Raw genomic sequence first — 14895 nt, forward strand, 5'->3', positions numbered from 1 at the left:
GATATTCAGACAGGCCTCTGTCAAATCCAGTGAGGCAAGAAATTCCCCCTGGGCCATGGAGGCAATGACCAATTTTACCATTTCCATGCGGAAACATGGTATCTTGAGAGCCACAATGACCGATTTCAGATCCAGGCTCTGCCTTCAGTCTTCCGAGTCTCGTTTGGGTACAATAAAGTATATGGAGTATCTGCCTGAGCCCAGTTCTTCGTCCGGGCTAGCTTCTATGGCTGCTAGATCTAGTAGCCTCTTTACTGTTGCTTGGACTCTGACCACTTCTCCGATTTCCCAGCAGGAGAATCCAGAAAGAGGTCTGGAAGGCAACTAAAGAACTCTAGCTTGTACCCACTCCTGAATAATTTCCAATATCCAGAGGTCTGATGTGAACTTTGCCTACACCTCCCAGCAAGCTGACAATTTCCCTCCTATCCTTGGAGGTACAGCTGCTGACCTGGAATCAGAGCTTTTTCTTGGGGGCTGCTGTGGGGCAAGATCCGGAGAACTGGGGATGATTAGCAAGGCTTGAAAAGATCTCTGGACTGAAATCCACCCGAGTACTTACAAAAGCACAGAGAGCTACAAAAATTAACTTGACCTGATCCCCAAGGAGCCCTTGTTCTGCTGAAGGGTAAAGAGTTTGATTTTCAATCCTGCACATTGGCCATAAGATCATCCAGCCCTTTATCAAAGAGCAACTGATCCTTAAACAGCAATTTGTTCAGTGTAGCTTTCAAGTATGAATTTCCCGCCCACTGTCTGATCCAGAGCATTTTACGGATGAAAATAACATACGCAGAAACCTTGTTCAGGACCCTGAAGAGATCGTACAGAACATCTGCCACACAATCGACTCCCGACATAAGGAACTAGGGATCCGCATCAGCGTCTGCTCCTGCTGCCTTCAACCCCAACACAGCAGCTTCAAATTGTCTCTTAAGGACAAAGTCCAGCCTGTGGTCCTGTGTATCTTTCAATACCACTCCCCCTTCACTGGGGAATGAGATACGCTTTGTAGACTGTGCCACCAAGGAATCTACATTTAGTGGACTGAACAGCTGGTGAAAATCAGCATCCACTAGATAAAGTTTTGTTATGGCCTTAGCCACCGAAGGGGCCCTTTTGGGACCTTTCAATGGTCTGTGACAAGGGCAAATGATCATGTAAATAACATGATCCGTTTTACAATTAGTTCTAGATTTGGCAGTATAGATCTGGCCAGTCTGCGGATGACTCCAAGTTTCCCCTTCTAAAGCATACTTGCACCATTGACATTGGCCACAACTATAATGGCCATTCACAGTAGGGGAATCATTTTGTTTGTATTTATAATGACCAATAAGTTCCCCTAAATTTTTGGCTCTCTTGAAAGCAAAAATTGGGGGATCACATTCAGCCCCCAAAATCAATTGAATGATGTGCCAATGTTTAAGAATAATATTCTTGATGTCATAAGCCAGGTGGGAGAATTGTTGAACACATACCAACAATTTCTCTTCTTCAGGGTTTTGTTTATATTGAAGAAGTTGATATCTATGAGCATATTTGGCTCGAGTGTATGCCTGTTGTATTATATATTTGCCCTTGTCCAAAAATCTACATAGGGCGTACCATTAGACCTATGAACATTAGGCTCAACGAACACAAGTCCCGTGTTAACACTGGAGTTGAAACTGCTCCTTTAGTCCGCCATTGGTCTCTAATGAAACATAAAATCACTGATCTTAAATGGCGTATCATTGACACAGTACATGTCGGGTGGGAGGGAGGCAATTATGAACACAATTTAAACATTAAAGAACTTCGGTGGATGTTTAAACTCAACACAATGTATCCTCATGGCTTGAATCTGACCAGTGATTGGCTAACAGCGAGTATCTGATTAAGGGTTTTCGGGTTTTGAGTTAAAGGTCGGTCTCTAAGGTGTTCATTGGCTAGCTTTGGGTCATATGATCAGGGGTTCTTGACTTATTAGCTTTTTTCACGCCGGGGTTTTTTTCACTTCCGGCTCATCAATCATGGATTTAGCATTTTGCTAAGAAATAGAACTGCTCTGGTAAGCCTTATAGCAACTTTTTAAACTCAAATTACTTATATTGCTGGGTCCTTTAAACTTAAACTTATACAATGTTTGTTCTCTAATTTGTTCTTTACAGCGTTCTCCTTCCCCGACCCTGATGAAATAATGAAACGCGTCGGTGGGGATTGAGCCAGACCCAGTTTCTCATATATATATAAAAAAAAAAAAAGCTAAGTAATTGCTACTTTCGCTACTATCGCTATTATACCATAAAAAATTAAGCATAAGCACTTTATAACTTATTGAATAATATATAAAAGAAAACAAAGAAAAAAAGAAAAAATTACACACTATAGTGTTCCTATGAGGACAGCTACCATACGCTAAAACTGTGTGGCAAACTGAGGAACTTGTGTGTAGTTTCTTTAGAGCTTTCTATTTAAACTTATTACTTTGGTGGCTAGTTTAAGTCTAACACATCTGTAAGTGAATTTCTGTGCACAAATTTGTTATTGAGTTTATTGCACTAGAAGACATAAATAAGTTAAATTAATTGAATGTATGGACCTGCAACTTAACAAAGTATACTTCACCTGATTTCTCAGACAGTGGAAATAATCGAGCAAGGAACAGTTGAATTCTTCCACAAAACACTGTATTCTGTGATTTCGACAATCTTCTCAGGAGATCTAGAAGACAAAGATAATCAAGCCCTAAGTACACCCTCTGTCTTCTATTCACCTCTGCTTTTTGTACTATTACATTCAATGCAAAGAAAAGTTTCACACTTTCACAAGGAAGGAACACAGACTCATCACTTTAAAAAGCTTAAGAAATGAGGAAAAGCACACATTTTTTATTTATTAAAAAATTTATATACTGCTTTAAACCAAAGCAGTGTACAGTCAACATACAAAATGCAATAAATATAAGTGATACGTCAAACATAATACAGAAAATAGAATGCTCCTCATAAATTTACATAAATGCTGACACATACAGATATGTATTCAATAATTTTTAAAAAACATCTTTAGGCTTACACAAGCGCAGAGCATCACCCCTGTAACAGAAAACATTGACATCCCAATTCTTACATGTGATATGGTGAACATTCTATCCAAGGCCAGTCTCATAGCATATTCTGACCATAACTTTCTTGTAGGAGAGTATAACCAACATGTCTTGGAAACAATCAGGGGTTTGAGTAGCATAACTCACAGTGGCCCTAATCCTCACACTGAGCCACAACTGTGCATGAGTAACCTTGAGATGTGTCTCAACTGTCAGCCTTACATTACTGAATGCTGTTGGTCAGCATGTGAGATGGCCTAACCAAAGTGTCAGCAAAGGACTCGAGTATATTAAACAAATCTGATCTTGGGCATGTCAGTGCAGATAGACCAAAGGCTCCTGACCATTCAGCCTTAGAATGCTACTAAATGACTTCTAAAATACCAGTATTTTGAATTAACAGAGTGCTGGGAGAATCCACCACAGCCTTTGAGCTTCAACAGATGTGCTAAAGACAGATGTATAAGGTAATATATTCATAAATGATCTAGAAACAGGGACGAAGTGTGAGCTAATAAAATTTGAGGACGACACCAAACTATTTAGTGGAGCTCGGACTAAAGAGAACTGTGAAGAATTGCAAAGGGACTTGAACAAACTAGGGGCATGGGCGACGAGATGGCAGATGAAGTTCAACGTTGAGAAATGTAAAGTATTACATGTGGGAAACAGAAACCCGAGGTACAACTATACGATAGGAGGGATGTTATTAAATGAGAGTACCCAAGAAAGTGACTTGGGAGTAATGGTGGACATGACAATGAAGCCGACGGCACAGTGCGCAGCTAAGAAGGCAAACAGAATGCTAGGCATAATCAAGAAGGATATTACAACCAGAACGAAAGAAGTTATCCTGCCATTGTATCGGGCGATGGTGCATCCGCATCTGGAGTACTGCGTCCAATATTGGTCGCCGTACCTTAAGAAGGACATGGCGTTACTCGAGAGGGTTCAGAGGAGAGCGACGCGTCTGATAAAGGGGATGGAAAACCTTCCATACAATGAGAGATTAGAGAAACTGGGTCTCTTTTCCCTGGCATCCCTTTATCCTCTTCTCGAGCAGAACGACTGGTTATGCACTCTGGATCTCAAGGAGGCCTACACTCGTATCCCCATTCATCCGGCCTCCCGTCAATACCTCAGATTTTGGGTGGGGAATCTGCACTATCAATACAGAGTACTACCCTTCGGCCTGGCCTCGACTCCCAGAGTGTTCACCAAGTGCCTGGTAGTGGTAGCAGCAGCTCTAAGGAATTATGGTCTTCAGGTATTTCCCTACCTCAATGACTGGCTCATCAAAGATTCCATATTTCAAGGGGTTATTATAGCGACCCAACAGACTACCTGGTTCCTACAAAGTTTGGATTCGAAATCAATTTTCCCAAATCTCAACTTCAGCCCTCTCAGAATCTACAATCCATTGGAGCAGTCCAACTCAGAGCATTCCTTCCACAACAACGTCTGGAAACTCTTCTTCAACTCTGTCACACAGTGTCTTCCCGCTCTTCCATCTCAGCGAGACACATGATGGTACTTCTGAGTCACATGGCCTCCACAGTATCCGTGACTCCTTTTGCCAGACTTCACCTCAGAATTCCTCAGTGGACCCTGGCATCTCAATAGACGCAAGTTTGCGACCATCCTTCGACACATTTCAGTAATTCCTTCCTTGAAGTCTCAAACCATAACTTAAATTCCCCTTATATTGAAATCATACAAAAGTGCAATATAACCTATTTGTCAATCTATTAAGTAAGCACTATATAAATTTAAAAGTCATTCCATCAATTCCTAACATAAGAATTTCATTCATTCACTTAAAAAAAAACCCCCAGCAAATCTTTGTTATTTTAAAACATTACTAGTTCATAAAAAGAAAATTATATACTGATACACCTGACATCAACTTTAAATTAAAAACTTTAAAACAAATGTCCAGGGTAATTAATTCCCCTATTCCATTTCACATAGGAATGCCTTTCCTCACAGGAAACATATACAGGTGCCAGAAGAGAAATTCAATCATATTTATGGCTGGGAAAATAAATGATCCTTCCAGCTACAAACAAAAACAAGGATTACTCCAAGGCAAAAATTACCCATCCAATGAGAGAACCTTACTTCACAATAAAACTATGGATATTTCATAGATCTATTCCATAGACCTGCGCATATTTACCATACAGATTCAAAGTCCAAAGACTGAAAAGCTGTCATTATCATATTAAAATCATAAGTGCCCGATGACACTGCAGTGCAGATTCCAGTGTGAATCTGATGTGAGCCTCTTATAGATGTCATCTATCGCTTCCTGGTTAAAATATTTCATTTGTAGGACATTGTTCAATGCGTGGATGGCACAGAACTCGAGCTGCTTTCTTTCTTGATACACCAGGTGCTCACCATCTCCTATTTCGTGTATCTCTGAATTCTCTGATTTCATTCCTACTTTTCTAAATGATGCCATCCACAGAACACTCTTTCAAAGCTTATTTTTCAATTTCCGTTCATTTAATATTGGCAATCCTCTCAAGCAATAAATAAAGGAGTGTCAGACCAGGAACTTCCTTTGGTATTGAACCTAATTCGCTCTTCTGCACCAATCATGTATAAACAGAGAGTCAGCGAAAATCCAATTGGTGCAGACCTGGCTCAGTTCCATTGAAACCAACAGTCTGAGTATGATATTTATTCGCCTCTTTCCTTAACAGTCAGATGACACTCTTGTAGACAGACAGCAGAAATCCAATTGATGTAGAAAAGAAAAGTTCAATCACAATATTATGTGATTGCCATTTATTCGACCTCTTTTCACCGCTATCCTATGACGTTGTTGCAGGAAGTAAACACTGAGGCGGGACAGGAAAGAACTATCCAATCAGATGACCATAAATTAGAATTCCATACTTTGCTCCACTGTTCAGCTGTTAAACTGTCAATTTTTTTAACCCTTTCCTTTCAATGCAACATTGCTTAAAAGATCTTTCATCACCAGAATATAGATTGTCGTTAAAAATTAAAATAAGACCATTCCCTGCAATCCACAATATCTGGCAATCATTGAGTCTTTCGATTTTAGTCAGATTATTAATAAAATCTATTTAAATAAGAAAAGAGTCAGTCAATCCACCACAGTCTTGAATTCGTATTAATTTGAATAGTAGTAAAAGTAATCATCATTCCATTGGCGCCACTTGTTGCGATATATTCTTTTAACTTACTTGGATCATCAAAATGTGATGTTTTATTTGATATGTTACCCGCATAACAGCTGGGGAAAAAAGACCATACTGAGCGCCTAGCTGTTTTAATTGAGGTCGTAATTGCAGAAATTGTTTCCTAGTATCAGCGGTTCTCTTTGCAAAATCAGGGACCATTAAGATCTTTGCATCTTTATAGTTTAAGTTTTTGTTTTGTTTTGCAAACTGGAGAATTTCTAATGCTTGTTGAAACCTCAAGATGCAAAATATCAACAGCCTGGGACCAGTAAAACTGTTAGTCCATTTTACAGGAATTCTGTGGGCTCTTTCCACTTCAAATGGAAATTTAGATGATAATGGTATCAATTTAGGAATAAGCATTTCAATAAAAGCCACTACATTTTTACCTTCTGAATTTTCAGGGAGCCCTGAGAGCCGTATATTTCTTCTTCGTGCTCTGTTCTCCAAATTTTCAATTTGTGCTGAAAAGTCCTGTATCATTTTTTGATTTTTCTGACAGCTTGAAACAGCTGATTCTGCTCTTTCCATTCGGTTCTCTAAGTTATCCATCCTGACAGTAATTCCATTGATTTTATTAGATAGTTTGCTACTTCTTCTATTACCATGGCAAGTTTTTCTGCGTTGCCCTACAGTAATTGTTGGATACTTCTCAGTTCCTCCCTCATATCGATTTTATCAGGGGAATCTTCGGGTAGAGGTATTCTGGACAGTGTCGGCGGATCCTGCTTGCTCCTTTTTGACTTTCCACCTGAAAACACTGTTTCAAGATTAATTTATTTAGATGTGGCCATATTGATTAAAGAAAATTGTTTCTTCTTAAAAAAATTTCACTTTTGGGTTCAAAAATCAATAAAAAGTTGCCTGGAGAGACGGAGCTACTCAATTACCTGTCCATTCACCAGCGCTCTCTAGCCACGCCCCTCCTTTTTTTGAAAGGGACTTGACTCATGGGCATTTACATCACGTAGGCATTCAGGAAGGATATGGCCATAGCGGAAAGACTGAATGAATTCTTTGCTTCAGTCTTTATGGAAAATGATGTAAGAAATCTATCTGAACCGGAAATGGTTTTCAAGGGTGATGAGGCAGAAGAATTGAAAGAAATCTTGGTGAACCTGGAAGACGTACTAAGCCAAATTGACAAGTTAAAGAGTGATGAATCACCTGGACCAGATTGTATACATCCCAGGATACTGGAAGAACTCAAACATGAAATTGCTGATCTGCTGTTAGTGATCTGCAACCTGTCGTTAAAATCATCTGTAGTACCTGAAGATTGGAGAGTAGCCAATGTTATGCTGATTTTTAAAAAGAGTTCCGGGGGCGATCCAGAGAATTACAGACCAGTAAGCCTGACCTCAGTGCCAGGCAAAACAGTGGAAACAATTATAAAAAATAAAATTGTGGAACATGTAGACAAACAAGATTTAATGAGACAGAGCCAGCATGGGTTCAGCCGAGGGAGGTTTTGCCTCACCAATTTGCTTGACTTCTTTGAAGGTGTGAACAACATGTGGATAAAGGTGAGCCAGTTGACGTAATGTATGAAGATTTCCAGAAGGCTTTTGACAAAGTTCCTCATGAGAGGCTCCTGAGAAAATTAAAAAGTCATGGGATAGGAGGCAATGTTCAATTGTGGATTAAGAACTGGTTATTGGACAGAAAACAGAGGGTAGGGCTGAATGGCCATTTTTCTCAGTGGAGGAGGGTAACTAAGGTGTGCCGCAGGAATCTGTGCTGGGACCAGTGCTATTTAATTTATTTATAAATGATATAGAAATTGGAACTACAAGTTAGGCGATTAAACTGGCAGATGACACTAAATTGTTCAAAGTTGTTAAAACAGAGGCAGACTGTGAAAAACTGCAGGAAAATCTTAGGAAATTGGAAGACTGGGCATCCAAATGGCAGATGAAATTCAATGTGGACAAATGTAAAATGATGCACATTGGGAAAAATAATCCAAATCATAGTTATCAGATGCTAAGGACCACCTTGGGGGTCAGCGCTCAAGAAAAGAATCTGGGTGTCATCATAGACAATACACTGAAGCCTTCCACCCAAAGTGTGGCGGTGGCGGCGGCCAAGAAGGTAAACAGGATACTAGGAATTATTAGAAAAGGGATGGTTAACAAGACTAAGAATGATATAATGCCTCTGTTTCACTCAATGGTGCTTCCTCGCCTTGAGTATTATGTTCTGTTCTGGTCTCATTATCTGAAAAAAAGATGTAGTAGCTCTAGAAAAGGTTCAAAGAAGAGCAGCCAAGATGATAAAGGGGATGAACTCCTCTTGTATAAGGAAAGACTAGAGAGGTTAGGGCTCTTCAGCTTGGAAAAGAGAAAGCTGAGGGGAGATATTACTAAAGTCTACAAAATCCTGAGAGGTGTTGAACGGTTACAATTGGATCGATTTTTTACTGCATCAAAATTTACAAAGACTAGGGGACACTAGAAGTTACAGAGTAATACTGTTAAAACCAATAGGAGGAAATATTTTTTCACTCAGAGAATAATTAAGCTCTGGAACGCGTTGCCAGAGGATGTGGTAAGAGCAATTTATATAGTTAGTTTTAAAAAAGGTTTGGACAATTTCCTGAAGGAAAAATCCACAGTCTGTTGAGACAGATATGAGATGGCAGCATGGAATGCTGCTACTATTTGGGTTTTTGCCAGGTAACTGTAACTTGGATTGACCTCCACGAAGACGGGATACTGTGCTAGATGGACCATTGGTTTGACCCAGTAAGGTTATTCTTTTGTTCTTATAACACCATTATTAAAAAAGCTCTCTTTAAAAATTGTGTACTGGACATATGCCCTTCATCTCTTTTTTGTTTCTCTTCCAAATAATACTCTTATCATGGTTAGTTGAATTTATTAATAGACTAGCTAGTAGTCTATTACTAAATGAAATATTAATGAAATATTGTCATTATGACCATACCAAAACAATAAAACAGTGATCTTCTCAACCATGTAGTTTTAGACCGGTAACTAATATTCCCCAGTTGACTAAATTATTAATGTCTCTGGAAAATAAGCAGCTATCAGAATACATAGAACCATTCTCTTATTTACAGCCAACTCTGGGTTTCGACCTAAACATAGCACTGAATTGTTATTGTTAATGTTAACATCAAGGATAGAAACATAGAAAGATGACGGCAGATAAGGGCTACAGCCCATCAAGTCTGCCCACACCACTGACCCACCCTTATAAGTCTACTGGCCCCCTTAACTCTACTGACCTGCTCTATTAAGTCAATATCCTAGCGACCCTATTCATTAGTATGACCCTCGCAGTGATCCCACATAGGTATCCCATTTATTCTTAAAGTCTGGGATACTGCGGGCCTCGATCACCTGTACTGGAAGCTTGTTCCAATGCTCTATCACTCGTTCCGTGAAGAAGTACTTCCTGACATCTCCACGAAACTTCCCTCCCCTGAGTTTGAGCGGATGTCCTCTTGTGTTCGAGGGTCCTTTGAGAAGAAAGATATCATCTTCCACCTTGACCCGTCCCGTGATATACTTAAATGTCTCAATCATGTCTCCCCTCTCCCTACGCTCCTCGAGAGTATAGAGCTGCAATTTGTTCAGTCTTTCTTCGTACGAGAGACCTTTTAGCCCCAAGACCATCCTGGTGGCCATCCGCTGAACCGACTCAATTCTGAGCACAATTGCACACAGTATTCTAGATGAGGTCTCACCATGGTTCTGTACAATGGCATCATGACCTCAGGCTTCCTGTTGACGAAACTTCTCTTGATACAACCCATCATCTGCCGTGCCTTAGATGAAGCCTTCTCCACTTGATTGGCAGTCTTCATGTCTGCACTGATGAACACTCCCAAGTCTCGTTCTGCCATAGTCTTGGTCAAAGTTTCTCCATTCAAGTTGTAATTTCTGCATGGATTTCCATTTCCGAGATGCATGACCTTACATTTCTTGGCGTTGAAGCCCAGCTGCCAGATAGAGGACCAACTTTCTAAAATACAGAGGTCCTGTTCCATAGTATCCTGTAGATTGTAGCCGTTTACGATATTGCATAGTTTGGCGTCATCAGCGAATAAGGTTACCTTACCTTGAAGCCCTTGAGTCAAATCCCTAATGAATATGTTGAAGAGAAGTGGACCCAGGACCGAGCCCTGCGGCACTCCGCTGGTCACTTCCGACATTTTAGAGAGGGTACCGTTAACCATCACCCTCTGAAGTCTGCCACTTAGCCAATCTTTAACCCCATCGATTCCATCTTGTTCAGCAGTCTGCGGTGTGGGACGCTGTCAAAAGCTTTGCTGAAGTCAAGGTATACGACGTCCAAGGACTCTCCCGAGTCCAGCCTTCTTGTTACCCAGTCAAAGAAGCTGATAAGATTGGACTGGCAGGACCTACCTTCGGTGAATCCATGTTGACTGGGGTCCCGGAGATTCCCCTCATTCAAGATTGTATCTAATTTATGCTTAATTAGTGTTTCCATGAGTGTACCTGGACTTTAGCAAAGCATTTGATAGCGTACCACACCGCAGGTTGCTGAACAAGATGAGTTCTATAGGATTAGGTGACACATTGACGAAATGGGTTGGGAACTGGCTTGGAGGTAGGCTTCAAAGGGTGGTGGTGAACGGCACACCCTCTAAAATGACGGAGGTGATCAGTGGAGTGCCACAGGGCTCGGTCTTGGGCCCAATCCTATTCAACATCTTTATAAGGGACTTGGCAGAAGGGCTTAGGGGTAAAATAACATTATTCGCCGATGACGCCAAACTAAGTAATGTAGTGGGCAAATGCACAATAGATGATGTTTCAATGCCCGACAACATGATGCACGACCTACTCCTACTGGAGCGCTGGTCTAGGTCCTGGCAACTCAGCTTCAATGCCAAAAAATGCAAAGTTATGCACCTGGGCAGCCAAAATCCATGCAAGACTTACACCCTAAATGGCGAGATCCTTACAAGAACTGAAGCAGAACGTGACCTAGGGGTGATCGTCAGTGAGGACATGAAGGCTGCCAATCAAGTGGAGCAAGCTTCATCCAAAGCAAGACAAGTCATGGGTTGCATACGCAGAGGCTTCGTCAGCCGAAAGCCGGAAGTCATTATGCCATTGTATAGATCCATGGTGAGGCCCCACCTGGAATACTGTGTGCAATTCTGGAGACCGCATTATCGTAAGGATGTGCTGAGACTGGAGTCGGTTCAGAGAATGGCCACTCGGATGGTCTCAGGACTCAAGGATCTCCCATACGAGGAACGGTTAAACAAATTGCAGCTATACTCACTCGAGGAGCGCAGAGAGAGGGGGGACATGATCGAGACGTTCAAGTATCTCTCGGGCCGCATAGAGACGGAGGAAGATATCTTCCTCTTCAAGGGTCCCACGACAACAAGAGGGCATCCGTGGAAAATTAGGGGAGGGAAACTACGAGCTGACACCAGGAAATTCTTTTTCACAGAAAGGGTGGTTGATCGCTGGAATAGTCTTCCACTACATGTGATCGAGGCCAGCAGCGTGCCTGATTTTAAGGCCAGATGGGATCGTCACGTGGGATCTATTCACAGGGCAAAAGAAGAGGAGGGATCTATTCACAGGGCAATGGTAGGGGAGGGACATTAGGGTGGGCAGACTGGATGGGCCTTGGCCCTTATCTGCCGTCTATTTCTATGTTTCTATGTTTCTATTGAAGTGAGACTCACCGGTCTATAGTTCGCAGCCTCAGCCTTGCAACCCTTTTTATGCAGAGGAACGACGTTGGCTGTTTTCCAGTCTAATGGAACTTTCCCCGTGCTTAGTGAGAGATTGAAGAGCACGGCCAACGGTTCCGCCAGAACATCTCTCAATTCTCTAAGCACTCTTGGGTGTAAATTGTCTGGTCCCATGGCCTTGTTCTCCTTGAGCCTTGTCAGCTCGCTGTAGACGTCTTCAGGTGTGAACTCAAAATTCTGAAACGGGTCTATCGCAATTTGTTTTGCCTTCAACTGTGGTCCGTGTCCTGGTGCCTCACAGGTGAAGACTGAGCAGAAATATTCATTTAGTATTTCAGCTTTTTTGGAATTCGCCACCGTGTAGTTTCCGTCCGGTCTTCTAAGGCGTACTATGCCGTCTGTGTTCCTTTTCCTATCACTAATATACCTGAAGAAAGACTTGTCCCCTTTTTTTAATGTTTTTTGCCAAAGTTTCTTCCACTCGAAGTTTGGCCTCCCTAACTGCTGTTTTGACCGCTGCAGACCTGGTTTTATATTCTACTTTAGTTTCCCTTCTCTGCGTACGTTTGTAGGAAAGAAATGCTGTTTTCTTCTCCTTAATGAGGTGCGAGATCTCCTCGGTGAACCATTGGGGATGGTTGAGTTTGGGTTGTCAATCTATATTATTACAATCTGATATTAGTGCAGCATTTGATTCAGTAGATCGTTCACTATTAATAGGTATATTAAGTGATTTGGGTTTGTGTGGATCAGTTATTAAATGGTTTAAGGAATTTCTTACAAATTGGAGTTATTGTGTGATCAAGGATGGAGTTTTCTCTAAAAGTTGGAACTATGTTTATGGAGTTCCACAGGGGTTTTCTATTTCTCCTGTACTTTTTAATATCTTTATGAGTTCTGCTCTGTTCTTTTCACGTTTGCATTATTCATCTAATAGAGTAATACATTTTTATTAAAGTTTCCCCCTTTTAGAGGTATATGCTTTAAACGTTAATTTAATTCTTCTTTTACATACAGTATGTTGCTATTGTTATTTGGAATGATTTACCTATAGAAATAAGGACAGAAGTTAGTTACTGGAAGCTTTGTAAAATGTTGAAAACATTTTTATATGATAGATTTTAAAGTTAGCATTTTTAGTTAAAGAATTTTAAGGATATCTTTTTATCCAAGGCATTGTACTCATATTTATCCACAGAATTATTATGGCATCTTTTTGATATAAATTGCCTTGAACTAAATGGTATTAGAGTGATTCAGAAATCTTATATTAGATTAGAAGAAAGATACTAGAAAATATGTACTTAACAACAATAGATGCTATTTTAGAACAAGTCTCAAACCTATAAATATAAGCTAAAAACCCTACTCTCTCTCTGGCTGCCTCTTCTCTTGCTGATCTCTCTCTCTCTCTTCTGCCTATTCACACCTATACACTTATTATTCAAACCCAGGCACACATACATTCATTCAGGTATACTATATGCTTTCTCTGCTCCAGGAAAAACACACGTTTTCCTATACACACAGAAGCAGCTCTAAACCTAACTGTATACTCTGTGATATCCACCCAAGTGTACTAAAAGAACTACGAAATGAAATAGCGGAAAGTTTGCAACCTATCCTTGAACACTGGCGAGGTCCCGGAGGACTGGAAGATAGCAAATGTTATACCTATCTTTAAAAAGGGATCGAGAGGTGACCCGGGAAACTACAGGCCGGTAAGTTTGAGATCGATTCTAGGCAAGATGGTAGAAGCACTGATAAAGGACAGCATCTGTGAGCACATTGAAAGAAATGGACTAATTAAAGAGAGCCAACATGGCTTCTGCAAAGGAAGAGCGTGCCTAACAAACTTACTGCACTTCTTTGAGGGGGTAAACAGCCAGATGGACAAAGGGGAACCCATAGACATCATTTATCTCGACTTCCAAAAGGCCTTTGACAAGGTACCCCATGAGCGGCTACTTAGGAAGCTGTGGAACCACGGGATGGAAGGGGATGTACACAGATGGGTTAAACACTGGTTGGCAGGCAGGAAGCAAAGGGTTGGAGTGAAGGGCCACTACACGGACTGGAGGAGGGTCATGAGCAGAGTTCCGCAGGGGTCGGTATTCGGACCGCTGCTGTTCAATGTATTTATTAATGACCTAGAAATGGGGATGAAATGTGAAGTTATAAAATTTGCGGATGACACTAAATTCTGTAGCAGGGTTAGAATTGTGGAAGAATGTGAGGACCTACAAAGGGACCTGAACAAACTGGAGGAGTGGGCGAATAAATGGCAGATGAGCTTCAATGTAGGGAAATGCAAGGTCATGCATATAGGGAAAAAGAACCCGATGTTCAGCTACCAAATGGGGGGATTAGTACTAGAGGGAAGTAACCTTGAAAAAGACTTGGGTATGTTGGTGGACACAACAATGAAGTCAATGGCACAATGCGCAGCAGCCTCAAAAAAGGGAAACAGAATGTTGGGTATTATTAAGAAGGGTATTACAACCAGAACGAAGGAAGTCATCCTGCCGCTATATCGCGCGATGGTGCACTCACATCTGGAATACTGTGTCCAATATTGGTCACAGTACCAAAAGAAGAAGGACATGGAGATACTTGAGAGGGTTCAGAGAAGAGCGACAAGAATGATAAAAGGCATGGAAAACCTTTCATACGCTGAGAGGCTAGAAAGGCTGGGGCTCTTTACCCTGGAAAAGCGGAGACTCAGAGGAGACATAATAGAGACTTACAAGATCATGAAGTTCATAGAGAAGGTGGAAAGGGACAGATTCTTCAGCCTACTGGGAACTACAAGAACAAGGAGGCACTCGGAGAAATTGAAAGGGGACAGGTTTAGAACCAATGCTAGGAAATTTTTC

At 41.1% G+C, this 14895-nt stretch overlaps 1 protein-coding gene across 3 annotated transcripts in view; it reads right to left on the minus strand.

Annotated features, from left to right (window-relative positions):
- Positions 1 to 14895, minus strand: part of THOC1 (THO complex 1) — a 245576-nt gene that overhangs the window by 160368 nt on the left and 70313 nt on the right. For all 3 annotated transcript variants that reach the window (XM_033933936.1, XM_033933935.1, XM_033933934.1), the window contains one exon: positions 2611 to 2706. In XM_033933936.1, the coding sequence (XP_033789827.1) occupies positions 2611 to 2706 (96 nt within the window). The remainder of the gene's footprint in view (positions 1 to 2610; positions 2707 to 14895) is intronic.

The sequence above is a fragment of the Geotrypetes seraphini genome, chromosome 2 (assembly GCF_902459505.1).
Source record: "Geotrypetes seraphini chromosome 2, aGeoSer1.1, whole genome shotgun sequence".
Classification (NCBI taxonomy): Eukaryota; Metazoa; Chordata; class Amphibia; order Gymnophiona; family Dermophiidae; genus Geotrypetes; species Geotrypetes seraphini.